This window comes from Watersipora subatra, chromosome 11, assembly GCF_963576615.1.
Source record: "Watersipora subatra chromosome 11, tzWatSuba1.1, whole genome shotgun sequence".
In the NCBI taxonomy this organism is placed as follows: Eukaryota; Metazoa; Bryozoa; class Gymnolaemata; order Cheilostomatida; family Watersiporidae; genus Watersipora; species Watersipora subatra.
This window is the reverse complement of record NC_088718.1, coordinates 27,111,718-27,133,488: the sequence shown is the minus strand read 5'-3', so window position 1 is coordinate 27,133,488 and position 21,771 is coordinate 27,111,718. Positions and strand designations below refer to the sequence as shown.

General features: G+C 37.1%; 2 protein-coding genes across 4 annotated transcripts in view; one reads left to right on the top strand and one right to left on the bottom strand.

Annotated features, from left to right (window-relative positions):
• The window catches only part of LOC137408825 (ADP-ribosylation factor GTPase-activating protein 2-like), a 24,304-nt gene extending 23,612 nt beyond the window's left edge, over positions 1–692 (top strand). Inside the window, exon 12 of the mRNA XM_068095407.1 lies at positions 422–692. Within this exon, the coding sequence (XP_067951508.1) occupies positions 422–436 (15 nt within the window). The 3' untranslated portion in view covers positions 437–692. The remainder of the gene's footprint in view (positions 1–421) is intronic.
• LOC137408285 (probable ribonuclease ZC3H12B) lies at positions 598–21,771 on the bottom strand. Of its 3 annotated transcripts, none has more exons than XM_068094743.1 (6): positions 21,716–21,771; positions 20,156–20,574; positions 15,723–15,853; positions 10,186–10,423; positions 3,857–4,081; positions 598–1,289 (listed from the first exon to the last, which is right to left on the bottom strand). In XM_068094743.1, exons 2-6 carry the CDS (start codon positions 20,554–20,556, stop codon positions 728–730), a joined length of 1,557 nt encoding a protein of 518 aa, XP_067950844.1. In that variant the 5' UTR covers positions 20,557–20,574; positions 21,716–21,771; the 3' UTR covers positions 598–727. The 3 variants fall into 3 exon arrangements, with proteins under 3 accessions (XP_067950844.1, XP_067950845.1, XP_067950846.1); XM_068094744.1 differs by lacking the exon at positions 21,716–21,771 and adding an exon at positions 21,615–21,699; XM_068094745.1 differs by lacking the exon at positions 21,716–21,771 and adding an exon at positions 21,426–21,467.

The following is a 21,771-nucleotide window of genomic DNA, read 5'->3' as shown; positions in this document are numbered from 1 at the left end:
AGCTAGATGAGTTGGGTTCCTAAGAGCCTAAACCTTCCATTGATATATAAACATCCAGAGTATGTGGGTGAGAGACAACAAGTGTGTTGAGATAATAACATTGGACTGAACTAGCCTGTTAAACCATTGCGTACCAACCATTCTGCCCGTCACTGTATGTATATACACCAGTAAGCGTTTTGATAAGGCGTTCTGTTGTTTATCCTCTTCAAAACAAAATTTAAATAAATGGAAAAGCGAATCAGATCAAACATCGACATAATAATTGGTATTTCATAGGCTCATTTTAATTATCAAGGCTGGTTTACATTTCGTTTATTCGGAATATTTTCAGAAAGGATCCATGATTTTCATAATTTATTTTGTGCTTTAAATGAGCGGTTCTTTAAACCATCTACATTCAACATGCATGTACTTACAGCGGACGGATTACTGAGACATACCGATGAATTGACATTGCCTAGTGAACGGAGTGCAAGCAACATCTATCTCCACCAGATGTATCTCCTGCAGGGACTTTGTTTACTGTTTTCACAGTCGTTGCTGACTTTTTTTTCGTATATAGACTGATATCATATTAATATAACTATCTGCAGCTATAAAACTATTTATATTTTTATTATAATCTGGTGTCTGTAAGGTGTAATACCACATACAACTGGTTTAAATAATAAATAGCGTATTAATACTGAGTAGTTGAGTGAATTCCGTTTGCTGTTAAGTCAATTCACATGAGCTCCATAATGGCCTTACATAGCACAGCTGAGTCGGCTTCCTTTGGTGACTGCCTCATGGCTGCTATAACATATTCCTGAGGAAAAAGATTTTGCAGGTGGTAGAATGTGCTGTAGGAAGGATGGGAAGGGTCTGTGAAGTCAATACTGGCATTGGTCTCGAGAGGTTGTAGGTTGGGGCTGACAATTCCTATGGTTGCCTCTCTAATGTGATTCATCGACAGCCTTGTCTGGTCGGACTGGACGGTACGTCTTTGTATCTTAGGATAAACGACCTGACTGTGCTGGATGTGTCGATTATGTGCACCATGAATAATGGGCCTTACACCGGGTGGCTCACTCAATGTTGGTGTACATCGTACTACACCATTTCCTATTGTTTGGGCTTCAGGAGCATCAGATACACATCTTGACACCAAGCTTGGCATGGAAGTCAAGGAAGCTGGGTCTTCAAAATCCCTTATTACTGGATCTGGTTGTAAAGTTTTAGGCCGATGTCTTGGTAGGACATGCAGAGCTGGTTTGCCAAAGTTTTGATCAGTTTGAGCCCTTTGCCTGCAAAACAAAAACTGTAGTAGCTAGTGTCACCCTGTACCAGACTTTGAAAAGTCATGAGGAAACAGATATCTAGGTTAAAGGAAATGCAGTGATTATTTGTCATGGTTACCCAGATAGAAAAAACTGACAAATGCGCAAATCATGAATAAAGGCAGGAATACTTGAACATATATCAGGTAGGCCATGTGTCAGCTTTTCACTCCACTTCTACTAGTGTGTAATAATTGGACAATAAGTAGTTGGTTCAAGAAGGAAGTGAAAAGATGCTTCATTTAACCATGTTGAACCAACTTTGTATCTGCAGGAGCATTACAATGGTGTGCGATATAAACTGGACACTTTGTTGGAAAACAAATTCTGATTTACAACATTGTTATTCATTGTGAATTTAGTCAATAGTCATAAATTATATATTAAATTAATCCTCATTTTGTATTAATTCCAAATATGTACAGATATGATCATACCACATTCATTTTTTGCTTATTTCAAGTGTATATAACTCATATGCATTCGATGCATATGTTCCGAATTTAGCCTACATAATTATTTAAAAACAATTTTACAGTTGTTTGGTTTACATATTTGAAATCAGTACGAAATAAGGGTTAATTTAATATATAATTTATGGCTATTGACTAAATTCACAATGAATAACTTTGCTGTATGTAAATGAGGATGTTAGTTTTCCAACAAAGGGTCCAGTTTATATATAAATACAAAATATCTTGACTCTTTTAAAAAAGAATTGTGCTTCAGCTCACAACAATCTTTGAAAAGATCAAAACGAAAGACTCAAAGAATAATAGCTTAAATATAGCTATAATAGCCTAGGTAGCGCTATAATAGCCTAAACGGGCAAATAACTTGAGTGAGTTTTAAGAGAAAACTGCTATTAGAGTAAACATTTTTCCTTCATGGTTTGGAAATAGAGGTTGTGAAAGGGCACCAACCAATGCAAGCTTAATTTTAAGTATCTGATGATGGTAAACCATACGCAGCGCTACAATTCTACCTCCAACATACGTGTGCCTCAAAATATGAGGAAAATCGAGATACGATCAGATTAAGAACACGTTTATCCATTGTAATATCCCGTTTTTTGGTGTAGTTTTCAAAGCATGAGAACAGATTAATTTGTATTTAGTTACTTTATATATAAAAATATTGCATTAAGATACATGCGCATTGACATCTGAGTTCAGCCCCAGAACGCATTAGGCTCATAAGTCGAGATATGACTATATTTTTTGAGACAGCAATCCACCCTATACTTAACTGTCACTTCGGGTAGCATTGGGCATATCCCCAATGACTTCACCTCTATCACATCTTTATATATAGGTGTTGTATTAGGCAAAGCTGTAATTTCTATTAGTATAAACTAAATTACACCTATATTAATATATCGGCTTTCAGACTATGGTCTGTCAAGTATTGAACATATTTCTAATTTTATATCTCGGCTTTGACCCTAATATCTCTTAGTAAACTTGATTTGCGTAGCCTATTTGTCAGTCTCAGCGCATATTGGTACTCGCGCGCCTCGGTTCCCTTTGAACTCATCATGGTCAGAGACTTATATCAGTCTAGACACAACTCTGACCAAGGTTTTAGATTTTTGCTCAGACATGAAAAGCTTTAAACATCAAGGAAATCTTGAAACGAACCAACTTTGTACATTAAAGGTTGACTTGCAATAAAATTCACATTACAGTTATTTGGTATCAAACGATTTACCATGTCTTACTCTCTTGTGTTGTAGGTGCGAAATATGTGGAAAGGTGATTACAAGCTCAAAAACGAACAGTTAATCGCAGCCACACGAGACCACTGTAGTTTGGATTCTCTTTCCAAAACGGCTCAAATGTGACGTAGTTGTAGAAGATGGCTTCTGTTTACACTTACAAGCAACCTCATCGTCGAAGTATTTCCACAAATATACTTCACGCATTCAATAAAACTTTGTCTATTGTTCTTGCTCGTCTGTTTTATCGTCATTGTAATGCTGTCACTTTTAACACTGATATCTTATAACTTACCGTAAAAATTCGTTTAATTTTTAACCTTAGCTCGAAGGAGTACATATCATTGTCTGATAAACATGACGAGCCTGTTGGTCACCTGTGATAATCGAAAAATGCTGCAAAAAATAATCACGAAGTATGGGTCACATGATCAGATTTCGACTAGACAATTAGACCAAGCCGAAACAAAACTGTAAAGCAGCGAGCATCTATATTTGATACGGGGTCTTCGGTAAAAACCCAAAGTGTTTGTCATAAACTAGTGCTATGAGAAGCTTTGTATTGAGCTTTTTATTGGCCTTTTAATTTTAGTGAGAACATCACGTGACAAGACAATAACCAACTGTAATGACTACGTCAGAGAAATAAACAGATTCCAATCTAATGCGGCTTTTCGTTTTTGAGTTTTTAAGAGCTTGTAAGCACATTTCCACATATTTGGCACCTACAACACAACAGAGTAAGACATGGCGAATCTTTTGATACCAAATTACTGTAATGTGAATTTTGCTGCAAGTCGACCTTTAAACTTCTTACATAAATGCCTCCGCGTCTCCGTCTCGTAGCTGCAATTTTCTTGGCTGAAAATCTCCAATAATGGCCGAGTTAGCTCGTTCAGGGTGACCATATTTGCATTTGTTTCCGTATGTGCATTTTCTACCATAAGGGCATTGTCCGGTACGAGTTTCAACGGCATTCACGCGTAGAAACTGGTCTAAAGTTAGCCCCTTTCTCCCCATTGGATCCTCAGCAGGCATGAATCTGTAAGCAGATACATAAAAGCCTGCAGTGATTCAGTTATCCAGAGATAGCCTTACAACTGCATACCAGCTAACATGAGATTTTGAGATATTATATATATAGATATAGGCTGTAGACGTCGTTTCTGTCTCATCCCTGACAAGCAAATTTGGGTTTTCCTTGTTATTTCTACATACTAGAACCCAAATTGGAATTTCCTTACCATCTCTACATGCTCAAAGCCAAATTGAGTTTCCTTGCTATTTCTACATGCTAGAGCCAGTGGTTCCCAACTACTTTGGAGCCATGGACCCCCTGAGCTCCTTATCTAAAAGTCACGGACCCCTTTATAAACATCATAATATTTGTTCATAACAATGCATTGTAAATTGAAATGTTTTATTTTCCATAGATCATGGTATATCGCTGAAATTGAAGCGGGAGAGATAGAATTACGTATTTGCTGGTTACAGGTTTTGTTGTTTTGTACTACTAACCGGAATTCAGGTAATATCCAGTGATTGATGCACATAGGTGATAAAAGTCTGGACCCAAAAACCTATTAAGACAAGGCGACCACCCAGCCGAAATTGCATTAGCCCGAAACCCAGGCTAGCACAATCCCAATAAAGCTCGATCATTAAACCCCGCCCATATGATAGCCATCGCCTATCCTTTTAGGGTTTCATATCATTGATCCAACCACTATAAGACAGAAATAGCTGTAAATAACTAGTTAGAAAAACCAATACTGGCACCAGTCTGTGGACCCCCTCAAAACCTCCTTTGGACCCCTAGGGGTCCATGGACCACCAGTTGGGAACCACTGTGCTAGACGATGCGTTAATGACTCTATGGAATATACATGCAGATGACAGCAAATGCAAGGAGCTGCAGAGACAAGGGGTAGAGGTGCCAGGGGCAGTAGAGGGGGGGGGGCATCAGCGAAGGCAGGAATGGCAGCTGTTATTTACTTCAAAGATATGTTATAATTATTAATTTTCAGTTACAATAGAGAGAATGGATATCTGGCAATTAGTGATCATTTAACACTTTGTGTAGGGAAAAAGCATGATCACTGAAAGAGAAATGTTTTATTTATGTACTGAAAGTGACTGTCACTACTTGCTAGCAGCACCGTACCGACATTTATGAACCAAAGGATATATTATTTTCTCCAAGAACAAACACTCGTTCGAGCTATCTAACTTCAGGTCTGGACCACATTCTATCGCAACATGTCAGTGTTGTCCTCTCAGGAATTATTGGTTGACTACGGGCACTGCAGACCAATGACATCACTGAGGTAATACATGTCGAAAAGCATGACACCAGTCAAACTTTCATGGTATTTTACCCAACATCCGCAAAAACATCTGCTCAACGTGCATTACTTCAGCGTTAGTGATTGGCTGTTGGTGATTGGCTGTTGGTGATTGGCTGTTGGTGATTGGCTGATGATGATTGGCTGTTGGTGATTGGCGGTTGGTGATTGGCTGTTGGTGGTTGCTTAATACACGTTCACCTTGATAGTTGCTGCGGGGCTAGTATTTTATAGTTTTAGCAACTTATTGTGTAATGAGGACACTATGTCCGAGTTTCCATGACACGGATGATGCGATTTGGAATTGCGTGCACTTGTTGAGTCACCATATAATAAGTGTGTCAATGGACATTTGCGTGTTGCGAATTTAGCTGGCACTTCGTTGAAAGAGAAGGAATTCTATGCCAGAGATCATAGCGGCACACATGTCATTTTCTCGCGCATCATTCGCAAAAACCATATCCAACCTTCGCAAACACAAAACATTGAATAAAAATTTGTAATCAACGAAACTCGCTAAAATGGCAGATTTTAGAGAGATCTAATCAAGAATAGACCACATCTAAGATTAGACGTAGTCTACTCTTGCAGATTAAAAGCGTCATGTAATCATAGTGTATGCCACGGTCTATTCACCGATGTAAACACGGTGGGTTTGTGATAGTATAAACATTGTTATCACAAACAATAGCCAAAGTATTGTGGTATAAACGACGACACACCGCTATATATAGTAGGAACCAGCCTCTAAATAGTCCAGAATTTAGTGTCAACATTGAATAATAAGGTATTTATGGAGTTATGGGAAGAGTTTTTTGCCAACTACACAGAAAAGTCACGCATTGGAACTTCCACGCCAATAAGAAAAGTTTATCCGTTTAATAATTTACTGTGACTCTTTTGATAGACTTTTATTTATTTCGTTTTTTGTTTTGTTCCAAAACTTTCATCACAGTATAGTTTACAATACGTTATGTAAAGCTGATATACACTAAGCCAAATGTTTAAAGCGTTTACAAAAAAAACATCAACTTGTGATTACACAAATTTCCATAAGTTAAAGAACCAACAGCTAAGGCGCTAAACCATCATCCTTAGAAATCCTGCCACGCTTTAGCTAGAAGACGACTCCAATCCAAGACATATGACTCAAAAATAGAAGGGTTTAAATATCAGTGTCAATAAAAAACATATAAACCAGTATTTTTAATCCTAGTACTATGTTTGTCACTGACTTATAAACCGAGAATATTTATCCTAACTAGTAGAGGCCTGGCTAGTAGAGGCCTGGCTAGTAAAATGCTTTTTGGGCAGGTGGCAAGTACTAGAAGATTCTCTATTCAGCATTGAAATGAAGAGAGCTGCTGTTCAAATATTTTATGGCTAACAAACCTGCTCAACCTGTCAGACTCTAAAAGTGTGTTCACACCAACCGATTGCATGCCGATAGTCTAGATGATTTGACAAACTGGCCAAGAATCTCCTAGGGCGAAAAGATCAATCAAGCCCAAGAATGATTTTGTCTAGACATAAATTTTATAGGGCTGTGCTCAGTCAGTGGACAACTCTAGAACAATTTTCAATTTGAGTAGCCCATGAAGTCATTCTTCACACCGAATATCACATTGTCATTTAAAGTGACCACCATATTTGTTTTCACATTGATGCACTTCTTTTGTCATGGGCTTAATAATATAGTGATAATGATAATAATAATAATAGTCTTATGTTGATAATATTAATACTCTTATGTTGATGCTATTAACAGACATATTGCTTGTGTTTAATTATTATAGCAACGGTATAATAATTTAAGGATCTGCTTCAATTTTCATGCTGTTTCTACAATAATTGAAGCAAATGCTATTAGCAGAAGATCGTCCTCCCTATGGCTATTTTATTATTAGTGATGAGCTGGGCAGTGCAAAGTAGTTAGTCCACTTGCTAAACATTTCCACAAGAAACACTGGAAAACAGTCAACAAAATGTAAGTCTTGACACACTAAAAATATATCAGCTAAAGTTATCTGACCTCGCGATTAGAAATGGCCATATTGTTCACTTTTGGCCCAAATTTGTTCTGGTGTGAATGAGAAAAATCAGGCCAATAGCTCTCATAAAATCAGAGAACAGCCAAAAAAATTAGTTTGCAAATCAGCTGGTGTGAATGCAGTTCAATAAAAGTGGCACATATCAAAATACGCCTAACAATGACTGACAGCTAGGATGGATAAGTTAGGATGGATAATCCATCGTTCTAAACCATGAAAAGACGACTTCTCTTATAGCTTGTGTAGTCAAGGTGAATAGTAAACTGAAGTTTGTATATTTGTAGGATGTATGATCACAATAGCACAAGGAAATGCATGTGCATCAAATCAACTGTCACTTCATTAAGTACATCAATATCGCTCTGAGTTTAAGCCAGCGTATAGATTCACCGAATGACCTCGCAACAGCCTTGAAACCATATTAACATCTACCAGCATGGAAAATACACCTGACTCTGCTGACAAGTAGGCCTACTCTTTTATAGTAATATCCTGTTCACGGAGTTGCGACTATTTAATCTGCAAGCGAGAGATTAAGGTCACTGATTCACTTCCTTGTGGCGATGGAACTGCTCGCAATTATGAGAAGGCGTTTGAGCTAATCCTCTGCCTCGCTATGGGCGCTCAGAGTTAATCTACATTCTATACTGTCAGCTGCAATACGCAGTCTTAGGTACAAGGAAAAGGGAAGGCAAGCTTTCCAAATAGCACCCGTAGCAGCTCAGCGCACATTCGTGTCTCTCGTAGAGTGATTAATAACCCAACTCTATGGTTAGGTTATTAAATGTATACAGTGGGGTCTTCTGTGCCAGTTTGTGACATGCATTTAAATGTGCCAGAGTGGTTGTTCTTTATGCAGAGGACTCCTTAGTCTTGGGGGAAGCAGAGAGTTTGAATACCTTATGTCATCCGGCTCACCACACTTCCACCAATCACATCACACAGAGAGTTTATATACCTTATGTAATCCAGCTCGCCAAACTTCCACCAATCACATCACACAGAGAGTTTATATACCTTATGTAATCCAGCTCGCCACACTTCCACCAATCACAACCCACAGAGAGTTTATATACCTTATGTAATCCAGCTCACCACACTTCCACCAATCACAACACAAAATCATTGAATATATTGCCTTCTCCTAAACCTGCTCGTTTCTCTATTTGCGATAAAGTTTTTAAAATCATGTGTAAACTATGTCTAAAATATATTTATTTATTCTTCCAGACGAACATATTCTGTTACACCAACATACTGCATTCATCATTATCATACCACCTTCAATTCACTATCCCAACTCCTCCGCAATAATATTAAACCTGGTTCCCATATCGATTGCGAGACTTTGGCGGTAACATGCGCCGCAAAATGCTTGCTACGCCAGGCTCGGCGGCCTCTGTTCACATATAAAGCTGCATCGCTAAACATAATCGCACAATCACATGAAATGTTCGCTTGCCATGCCGTTTCGATAATGGTGACCTTTACTTGTACAGTGCATTTCGGGATGGTTTTGCCTGCGGCTTGTCGCGAAATTTGTACAGGGCTAGGACCGCCGATACTCAGCGGTACCCGGCGGTACCCAGCGTGTAGGTTCACATTTCACCGCAATAGCCTGCGATGCTGTCGCCGGTGCGTTGCGACGTATATATTGGAACCAGACTTTTGATTACCAGCTTTTAAAACACTTCTATTCAACTCACTCAATAATTCATGATTTCTGAGTTTCATGTTTATTTTAACATGCAATAAGAAACATAATTTTGTTAATGATCACAAGAGCCAATAATAAGTTATACATACAAGCTCATACCTATAATTAGATCCAATAATAAGTTATACATACAAGCTCATACCTATAATTAGATCCAATAATAAGTTATACATACAAGCTCATACCTATAATTAGATCCAATAATAAGTTATACATACAAGCTCATACCTATAATTAGATCCAATAATAAGTTATACATACAAGCTCATACCTATAATTAGATCCAATAATAAGTTATACATACAAGCTCATACCTATAATTAGATACAATAATAAGTTATACATACAAGCTCATACCTATAATTAGATCCAATAATAAGCTATACATACAAGCTCATACCTATAATTAGAGCCAATAATAAGTTATACATACAAGCTCATACCTATAATTAGAGCCAATAATAAGTCATAATAAGCTCATACCTATAATTAGATCCAATAATAAGTTATACATACAAGCTCATACCTATAATTAGAGCCAATAATAAGTCATAATAAGCTCATACCTATAATTAGATCCAATAATAAGTTATACATACAAGCTCATACCTATAATTAGATCCAATAATAAGTCATAATAAGCTCATACCTATAATTAGATCCAATAATAAGTCATACATACAAGCTCATACCTATAATTAGATCCAATAATAAGTTATACATACAAGCTCATACCTATAATTAGATCCAATAATAAGTCATAATAAGCTCATACCTATAATTAGATCCAATAATAAGTCATACATACAAGCTCATACCTATAATTAGATCCAATAATAAGTCATAATAAGCTCATACCTATAATTAGATCCAATAATAAGTTATACATACAAGCTCATACCTATAATTAGATCCAATAATAAGTCATAATAAGCTCATACTTATAATTAGAGCCAATAATAAGTCATAATAAGCTCATACCTATAATTCAACTTTAAATTGAACTTTCAATTTAAAAGGTCAAAGATCTTACCTGTCATTGATGAATATGTATCCCAGCAAACGTTGGTCAATTGTTTCTCTGTACCCAGAATCCTCACTAGCCAAATCTTTGAAGTGATCGTTTGATACGACGATAGCCTTTTCTTCACTAGCATATTTTAGAATAAATCTATCATCATAGCAGGTTACACGACTTCCATTCGGACAATCACGACTTGGCGTGAATTTGAGATTTCCCTCAGCCTCCAAACTAAGCAGGATATCTACATCTGTGTGAAAAAAACACAAAAAATGATATATGTATGACAAATAGTAATGATAGTACTGAATGTTAAAAATAATATTCACCAGAGCTGCCATGGTCTAGTGGTTTAGAGCGCCTGACCAGCACACAACAGGTATGAGTTTGATTCCCAAAAAAGACCACTGGTGATGATAGGAACCTTCATCCAAATCTTACATCCAATGCTAAGTTGCTCTCTGCAACTGGGCATGTCTCCAGCTGTCCAGGTTCCCTCACCACTTGCCTCGGGCATGCATGAACTACATTGCTCTTGAAAAATATGAACCATGAGACATATGATGCTTGTTCAATCATGCTCTACTGTTTCTATTGCAAATAAACCAGGGATGTCGATGCACATCCCTGGTTGTGCATCGAAAGACTATTGACCTTTTTTAAATTTGACTCACTAAACTTTTCACCTTTTGACCAAAACTGACCCAGAGCAGTACATGAACATTGGAAATGTCAAGTAATCCTTTAGACAGTGTTCCTAACGTTGGCTTTTATCTATGAACATTAGTAAATATGTGAAGGTATGTTGAAGGAGTCTCCTGGTAGAGAGATGAACTGTTTCTACCTTATAATTGTTAATATTCATACATAGACCGCTATTCCTGCTCTTCACAAACACTCGCTATTAGAAATTTAATCGATCTTTATCTACACTTCGATGTTTTGATTATTTATCAGATTAGAACTTCAAGTAATTTCTATTACTCCTTAGAGCAGTCTCATGGTCAGTTAGGGTCATATAATGCAAATGGGATAATGGTCTATATCTATATGATTAAATTCCACTCGGTTGTTGTGTATATTAACATGTTGCGTATGCGTGTCACCAAAAAGAGTTGGTTTCAAAACATTGTCTGGTTTCAGAGAACCAGCCTCCTAAACAAACATTATTTTGTGTGAAAAATCAGACCCCCTCCAAGCGACGCCACACTCAATGGCCAGTCTTAAGACTTTTGTTTTCCATATAAATGCATCAGAATCTATCTGATTAGAAATTCAAAAATGCAGCTTTGCGTCCGTCAAGGAAAAGTGCCCTCAATGAATGCATGGATTGTTGTCATGAAAGCGGTGTAGCAATCTGCGGTGGAAACCTACACAAGCGCTGCAGACTATCTGATCAAAAATGAACGGAATCCCGAGCAATGTGGAGCTAAACAGGGCTAGTACTTAATATTAAAACGCTTTTTTGAAATCTAGCACGTGCTATGATAGGATAGCTACTAAATCTGAGGCACCATTTGCAAGCAGTCTTTAGTTTTTCCCATTTCTAATGCTAAAAGCTTGTTTTAAATCTCTTTAAAATTTTCTTTTTCAAATTCAACAAGTATTTTTGCTCAGCACTGTATGGCTGCCTCGTATTTGTTTCTTGAAGTGCTAATAGTTTGGTATTATATAATTACTAGCTGAATGCCTGGCAATGCCCGAGTAATATAAAATAGTCGTTTTAACATTTTTATACAATACATCTTATCCGGGCTATGTATGTTACAGAACAATAGATGTAAACAGTAATTGATGTCAGTCAACCTTAGACATATGAGCTGGCTCAACTTAAGAGTGTAAGAGGGAACGCTGAAGAGAAGTCTGTGGGTAGCATTCAATCTGCTACAAGAGTAAAATCAGCTATGTAAAGTTTTCCTGTCATCACGTGCCCAATTGAGATTCGTTGTTTCCGCATACCTATAAAGGATTCATCAAGCTCCTCGTGTGTCTGCCAACTGTATACAACTCAGCTAGTAGCCAGTTCAGTATTCACACAAGTAGGAAGAGAAGCCAATATAACGGATCATTTTAATATCTATACAGGAACATTGATCATGGATCACTGAGTTTATTGACCTGCCAAAAGTTTTGCTGAAAAAAAAGTTTCTGATATTAGGTTATCTTTTTGATGTAAAAACAAACCAGTTAGTTTTTTTACTCAGAATTCACAGTATAATTTCCCTGTTTCAAAAAATGTTTATTTTCGGTTTAAGATGGACGAAAAAAATGTGTGAGCAGTGATCTAAACATATTTCTGCGAATGAAATTTCTTAACATGGGGTTTCATATTTCTGACAGCTATATTTTTAAATTAGAGTATGGGGGTTTGCGTTTGAATGCAGCTTTCGTTTGTCAAATGCATTAGTTCTTGAGCAGAATTTTGTGCTGATTCCAAGCAAATTTTAGGTTAAAGCTCTATAACAAAAACGCTAGCTTTTACAGCAAAAATATCAAGTGTATGTTTGCAAATAATTTTTTGGCATGAGATCTGACCTATTTGTTAAAAGAAGTGAAGCCTGGACTTATTGGCTAAAAATTTAAAAATTATGAGTGAGATATGAAGAATTTGCAAGTTGGGTCTAAATGTGGAACTTTGGGTTTGTTAGGAGTGTCAGGTTAGGTCGAAAGCAAAGTGTTACGTTATTATTATTATTATTATTACTGGTACCCTGGCAGTCTCGAGTGCCCTGAGAGATCATCAGGCGTGCCAATAAAAGACAGAGAATAATTATATGCACAATTACTCTATCATATTGGAAGGCGAATGATTGGCAAAAGTGGTAATATAATGGGCAGTGAAGCCAGCTGTCGCGGGTTTGAATCCTGCATGGTCCTACCACACAAAGTTGTCGTCCGAGTAGTCACTTTTAAAATTACTGTCGTCACTTTTAAAATCACTGTCGTCACTTTTAAAATCACTGTCGTCACTTTTAAAGTCACTGTCACCTTTTTCAAGTTGGTAACCAAAACAACCTCTTTCTTCACATTCGTTATTTTAATACAAATATTCATTCTGGTGGCATTGGGTTGCGTTAAAAACCTGAAACTTGCTCAGTTTGAACTTCTGCAAACCAGAAGCATGGCTCAACCAGCGACCTTCACAAACTTATTAGTAATGTTTGGGAGTGTTGCTGATTACTCCGCGAAGAGTGACAGCCGTCTCAGGCTTTTAGGGCTACATTTCTTGTACTGAAATCAGACCGAGATTGTCTTTAATAATCACTGTCAGTCACAGACTTGAAAACGGATTTGCTGTCAATGTCGTGGCATTTCATTGTTGTTTACTTTAATTACTTGGCAGTCTATAAATTCTGGGCCAGATGCTTCAAAACAAAACTAGTGAAGTTTCGTTTGAACGTGTTGATTTATGGACAAATAATAAGTTAGTAAAGGTACGGCTACACGTAACAAATTTTTCGTTGGTTCTAACCGAAATCACGAAATGATTGAAACACACAGAATTATTCTGCGCTGCTAGAATCGTGCTAGCGAGCACGATTCCAGCAGCTTTTGCAATTAGTATAGTCCTAGAAACGTATAATGACACACAATAAAAGTATAAGTTCGATTCAACATAGTACACACGATGCAACTGCTTAGATGGCGTTATTGTATGTATTTATTGTTTGGACGCTATAGTTACAAATTGTTTATTTTTTAGTTATATTTCCTTTTTAGCAGCAAGTTTTGTGGTAAAAAATGTTGCCATCTTTAGCGCAATCAAGTCGGTTGCATCGTATTTACTATGGTGAATTTCCGTAATATTTTTCTTGCGTGTCGAATTATGTTCTCGGACTACATGAATTTTAAAATTTGCTAGAGTCGTGCTCGCTAACCAACAATAGCGTAACTTAAACAGTTACATTGTGTGTTCTATGTTGAATTGCTTTCGTACTTTTATTGTGTGTCGCGATACATGTCTTGGACTATACTAATTGCTAAAGCTGCTAGAGTCGTGCTCGCTAATAATTTGTTTAATCTGTTAAAAGGGTTTCGTCGACGAACTCGGTGGGCATGCACAGCTTAAATAATTCTGTGAATTTCGACCGATTAATTATGCATTTTTCGTGATTTCGGCCAGAACTCAGTACCAACGAAAAATTTGTCACGTGTAGCCGTACCTTTAGTAATCTTACTTACACAATCATCGTCACCTCGTCACCTACATTGATAAATGGTCATCTCGTCTGTCACTTTTTAAATACCCCTGTCGTCGGGTCGTCAGAATCGTTACAAAACATGGGAGGACCCCCATGATGCATCCTTTTTCCAACTTCCAACCCTTATTTGTTAGTTTAACAGCAATCAAATATGAATCTTGTTGACTTTTAAATTGTTAAATTGCCAAATAGCTGCAGAGCAAAGGTCAGCAGTGATGCTCATTAGAGGTCAGTGGTGATGCTCATTAGAGGTCAGCAGTGATGCTCATTAAAGGTCTGCTTTTATTTTCAATTTTCTTATCGAGAATTTTCCTCTCACTTATGAAGCTGTGACACTTTGGAAATATATTTCTTAGAAGTTGTTTCAGATTTTGAATTGAATATTTTCTAGAATTTCTTTGTAAGGGCCAAAAAGTTAGTTAATTTACTGAATTAATCAGGGCTCGCAGGCCGCATAGAGAATTGCTTGAAAACACATAACTTGTGAAATGAATACACGAACAACTCTAAAAATTCTTTCTTATTATGTTAGGTATTAAATCCTCCTTGTTGTCTCAACACCAGTGGTTCTTAACGTGTCATATCAAACCCACCAGTGTCATATGTGCTTTCGCCAAACCCTCTTTTATTGAAGAATAAAATATGATTGTTTCACATCAAGACAGGCATATATTTTACTGGTGCACAAAATGAACTGTACACTAACATCACTGTGTTCAAAGAGCAAAACCTATACAGTGCGTGAACTCACAACAAATTACATATTTTTTCATAAAGATATGACCTTGCAAATCAGTGTGACTTCTGCTGTTGCCTTTAAAAACCTACAGCCCTAGTGTTTGATGGAACCCAGGTTAAGAGCCCTTGATGTAAATCTATCATTAGTGAAGTTAAATTATACCCAGTAAACCAGACTTCTGGAAGGGATATAGAATGCTCTTGTTTGTCATAACTACACAGTTCAAGAACCTGACATAGAGCAAACTTACTACTTCTATTTAGCATACGCTGTTTAACATTGCTTTAGCCAGATGTTAAAAAATTTTTTTTTAATTTTATCATTTGTGAATCTGGAAACTTCTTTGGACTACTCTCAATGATGACTCTTCCCTCACCTTTTACTTATTAGCTGGAATCACAGAACAAATCTAGAGCTCTTTACAATTCCATCTCAACTTGACTGACTGTCAACTGCATTATTAAAACTCATTTCAACTTGATCTCTCTAATTCACCTGCAACTCATTGCTCATGTGTCAGGACTTGATTAATTTAAATTCAAATTGGAGCAATAGAAATTGGCTCGATTGTTAAATTTTTATTAGTTTGAACAAGATTGACTTCTCACCTCTGTTTCCTTTGTTTACTTCCTTGCGGTGACTCGGAACAAAGACTGTTACAGATTTATGTCCTCTTTCTTGAAACCAGCCGACAGCAATCTGGATGCCTCTGCTGGAGAAAACTTGACCATTTCCATGGCTGAAATAGGATTTCCAAGGAATATTATTGAACCAGGAAAATGTTGACTTAGATAATGACAAAGCGTATGAATGTCACACAGTGATTCACTCAAGGATATAAATGGGAAAACACGATGAATGTTCTGAAACACGTGGAGTGTTCTACCGCAGACTTCATAGAAAGGCGTTTTGGTTTAGAGCAATAAAGACTAGAGACTTGATAGATATAGGTATAGAACAATTAGAACCATAAACTATATAAATGTGTGCACATCAATCAACATTTGCAGCTGAAAGATGTAATTTATGTTGAAGCAATTTTCAGAAAATCAACAGAAATATTTTCTTTTGTTAGAAACTGAGCCCATGTATTCGCGCTTCAACGGAGATACATGTATGTGTTGAATGGTATACATCTCTACATGTCTGGAAAACCTGTCTCACAACCATATTGGTGAACAACCAACTGCCAGTACTTCTGATGCCGTCTTTATAACCACCATTTGACGATGTACAAACCTCCAGAAACCTGCAATTCTCACTGTAGTCGATACACTTTCATGATATCCCAATCGGATGTCCCTAGGTAATTTTTAGCATTTCTGCCAAACGGCAAACCCGAATACTACTTGCAGCCTTAAATTAACCCCTGTACATTACCAGTAACTGTCTGCGCTATTCCTATGGAGGCTAATGTATAGGAATGCAATACTAAACAGTTTTATTGAGGGACGCTGAGAACATAGGGTCTTATAACGACATGAGGTAAAACGCAATACTCTGATAAATACAATATATTATATCATCAATCGACTGACAAATACAGCTGAGTGACATCCATAAGAGCCAATAACAGAGCTCTTTATCTTTGTGTGAAGCTTGTGCGAGCAATATGCGAGTGTTATGTCTACTTAGCTTCTTGCAAGAAGAGGCTGTGTGCGTGATTTTTTTTAACAATAACTCTGTGATCTTGGCTGGACATGTCCGAGTCCAGTAGTAAGGGAACCTCCACCACTGGAGATATGTCCAGTTGTATGTTTCCGAGGGTGGATGTCATTCCTGTCCCCACGCCCTGTTTTGGAAATTGAACCATAACCCGTTGTTGGCAGGTCAGGCATTTTAGACCACTAGGCCAAAGCTTCTGTGTGGACGCAAGGTTACAGCGTATTTCAGTTTTTTTACTAGTTACCCCCTTTAACTAAATCTGCTGATTCGGGTTTTTCTTTATTCCTTTGACTCGTACTGCTCAAGATTAGAGCTGAATAAGAAGCAATTTTCTAGTATTCATATAACTAGCAGTAGCAAAGGGAAGGCAAGAGCTGAGGATGCTGCTTCTACGAGGAAGTAAAGGTCAAGGGGCACAATGATTACAAATCATAGGTCATACTGAACTATTAAGAACCCTAGCTGAGTGCATGTGATCGAATGTAAAAATATATTTAGAGTGGAACGGAATAGCATAAGCATTCGTTTAGTCTTGCAGATCTACGAACTTAGAGTTATCCTCTTTATGCTATATTTAGTAAAATATGACAGACAAGGTAACTAATTTATCGAAGGCATGCAAGCAAATTCAATGAAACATTTTGCTTACACTAAATGCATGCTCTATAAGGCAAGGATTTAGTTATCCTAGCCTAACATATAATCTACTTTATTATAAAAATCTGATTTTGTAATTTTGAAACCGTCACACAGAAGCAACAATGTAGGCTGTATTTACAGTGTTTCATAAAAATTTGTTTTCTACAGGACTCAAACTCGTAATATTCCACTTGTGATACCAACACTCTACTCACAACAATAACATTTAGTATATGCGCATCTTAAATCTATCTATATATTTATAAAACTCTGATAGTTTTGTAATCTTGCTCAAAACCATCAGACTGAAGAAATAACATAAGAAGTAATTAAAGTACTTCGTAAAAGATTGCTATGTGCAGGACTCGAACTCATGACATTCAGCAACGCAAAGTTTACTGCTAATAATACATCAAACATGCTTATAAATGCGTTACGTAGTATGATAGAAATAGATGTACTTGCAATTCTATTATTATTCCGTAAATTGTTATATAAGTTTAATATTAACATCATTAGCAAAATCGAGGTAAGTAAATACAAATTATATATGTATTTGCATACCATTGATAAGCATTTTACTAAACTCAGGTAGGAAATAAGACAAACTGTCTGTTCATAATGTGCAGTCTTTGACTTGTACGGCAGCATACACTAGAATGTTTATAGACACGAGTACCGTGACAGTCAGTGCGCCACGAGAGATCATCAGCTGTACAAACTATCTGCATAATTATTCCAAAAGCTAGCGAGGAGGTTGATTGCAAGTCGCAGGTTCAATTCCCACATGATGCAATCTTTTTTTCTAAACTCAACAGACAGAGGGACACACACAGCTCCTATTGCAGTAAAGACCTAAGGCTATGACATTTAATGATGCATCCTCAGGCATGTGTTTATCTACTGTCAACAGACCCTATCGGACTCGGTTATCATATACAGTAGACCCTCGCCATACGATTTAATTCCTTCCCGAGTTGGCATTGCAAGAACATGTCGTAGAGAGGGGTATAGAAACCCATAGTAATTATTTAATGCAAACAAAAACCATCAAAATTTCATATATAAGTAATGTACATATTAAAAATTAGTTAGAAAATAATATGTTAACCTTAGTAACTATAGTTACCTACAGCAACTTTGGTGTATTTACTGGTTATGATCTGCAATAAAATGTAACATTACAACATACTATTTGCAGTACGTATCGAAGGAAGCTCTCACCTTCGATACAGCCGTATAACATAAACGTTGAATTTAATTTAAATGAATATAGCTGACTAAACACAGACTCAAAGCTAAGTTTTAGTATCTACTTTACTAAACTAGACTTCAACTTTGTCGTCGGCTAAAATTTATTCACTCATCTTTTTCTGGTTTTGTTTTCACTATAACTATTAGCATGCAACACTAAACTAAAAGACAGAGCATCACATCTCTTTCATGCGTTGTGAGGGAATTTCATATAGCATATCGGCGTCTTCGTTACTTCGATATATTTCGCACAATGACTACCAAATTTTAATTTTGAGAGAAATTTTTGTTGATATCGCACGACAAAAAAATGTCGCATGGCAAGGGGAAAAACATGTCCCACATCGTAAAGCGAAAAATTTTACAACAGGTTCATCGTAACCCGAGGTCACACTGTACCGTGTAACATCGTGTATTACACTAAATTATACACGAAAGTCGTTGTATTTTCCCTAAGATTGCTAGGGATAGATGATGGAATCTGAACACCTAATGTGGAACTAATCAAGTAGTAGCTTTGCACACGGACTCCGAAAGCACCCTAGATAAAGAAAGCACCGTAAATATGTTGCTAACTTACCATTTGCCTTCACAGTTAACAAAACATAAACCTTCAAAAATAAAAACCAAGAACAACCATAAACAATTCTCCACTTGACTGCACTGTTAGCAGTTAACAATTGTAGCAGTTAACACTTGTTAGCAGTTGTAACAATGGCAGTGCAAGGTGTACACTTGGGATGTAGCCATAGTCTAATTTTGCCAGACTTACCTCATCGAACATGCTCTAGGAAGTCATCTCCTTTTTCCGTTAAAACTGACCCTAAAGACTTTTTATGTTCCCAAGTAGTTTAAAATATAGTCTGGAAATCCACTTAGTTTTTTGCATATTTGGTCAATCCTTTATCTCCTTATCAAACAACTAAAGTGTGCACTTGACTTTCATCCTATCAGTGTTTGTATTTTCCAAACAATGTATCACTATGTTTCCATGACACGGCTAATCTCTAAATTGGCCTCATCAGCAAGATGGAAACAGCAAAAACCCATGAGTCAAGGCAGTTTTGTAACTCGCAAATTTTTATCAAACATTTCATGCATGCGAATAGTGCGCAAAAAATGTTGTACAAGCTCTCCCATTTTAAACATTTTCCACACTTTAGTCATTCCCATTTTGATTTAAGGAAGGCAGGAGTGCACCGCTGTTACTTCCGGCGTAATTTTTTTATCTCTTTTAACAAAGGACCTGCATTAATCTGCAACATACGAATGTCCATTGACACACTTATTACAGTAACTCAATGTGTGCACAACTCCAAATACGCATAATCTGCGCAATGGAAACATAGGGGATGCCTGATGACAGAAGAATATAACTTACTTCACAGAGTTTCTATAGCTGCTAAAACTGTTTGTGAAGTCTTTAATGACAATATACTGCTTATATAAATGTAAGTTAACATTTACACATAAATCTACTTACTTCATAGCCACATTGCTGCCATCTATAACGATGACTCTCAACTTATCCCGATCAGCTGATGCGCTATACCGGCTAAACTTGTGATTTTCCGGTTGAGTTTCTTGCCTGCCATGATCGGCACGCACTGCTATGAGTTGAGCTAAAAATCCATTAGTATCATCCAGAGACACAGTTCGATCTAGAGCTTTCTCAAATTCGGCACTTGTGAAATTCTTTCGGATAGCGAAGTCTTTAAGAGCCTGAATTTGGCTTGATGCAGTAACCTGTGCATCATTCTTGCTATTTGAAATACATGGACTATGTAGTTTTTCTTTTCTTTGGCGAACTGGTAATGGAGGCGGTTGCTCTATGAGTGCTGTTTGTCTCGGGGCTGGCAGAGGAGGTTTCGACCCTTTAAGCATTTTAAACTCCGTCTCATTCTACAAAAACAGAAGCATGAGAGTTTAAAGTCGCTCATAGATGGTCAAGTTTGATTGGCGATGATACCTCACGATGATAACTAAATACAAACATTCTTAATAGGTTCCCTATACTCTTACCGGTTTTCTATACTAGTACTGGTTCTCTACACTAGTACAGGTTCTCTATACTAGTACAGGTTCTCTATAGTAGTACAGGTTCTCTATACTAGTACAGGTTCTTTATGCTAGTACAGGTTCTCTATGCTAGTACAGGTTCCCTATACTAGTACAGTTCTCTATAGTAGTGCAGGTTCTCTATACTAGTACAGGTTCTCTACGCTAGTGCAGGTTCTCTATACTAGTACAGGTTCTCTATAGTAGTACAGGTTCTCTATACTAGTAAAGGTTCTCTATAGTAGTACAGGTTCTCTATACTAGTACAGGTTCTCTATGCTAGTATGAGAATCTGAAGCTGTGATGAGGCCTCACGCACGATCTCAAACAATCTTCAAGCAATGTGTTGTCATGAGATAAAGCAGTCGGTGAAATCTTTCTTTAATTCAAGGGCACAGAGTCATTCTTACTTAATTGTGAAACTGTATTTCGACAAGTTTAGTTTCTGCTACAAGTTTTCTGAACACAGAAATAATGTTCAAGGTGGCAGTAGTAATGCCCAACTAGCCATACATGTAACAATTGCTAGAAACAAGATACTTGCCTACTTTTTTAAGCACATTGTAAATGCATAGTGAAAATCAGAAGCTACAAACGTCCTCTTACAAACATTTTCTAGCATGTCAATAGTTTAAAAGTATGATTGACGACTAGAAATGTATGATACTGGCCTATTTACCAAAGACAAAACTAACCGACGGTTTAAAAGAGTTGCAATGCGTTCAAGATGAGTGTAAAAAGGGAAAAGTGCTGCTATCTATTTTGGTGGTAAGTCATACATAGACCTGGCTGTGCTTGTCACTGACTCATTGCAGAATCTGAAGCAATATGACGGCATACAGAAGGCAGCGTATTAGACAAGGAGACAATCAAAGCAATAATACCCAGACAAGCAAGGTTCTCCTCTCTCCGCTCAATCCCTGACACACAGTGTATTTGAGAACTTCCTTTAGTAAGTTAGGAATAATCTAATGACCTGACTCACCCAAAAGTAGACTGCACAACTCAACTAATCCAGCGCTTGTGCTACCCTTGTGGGCT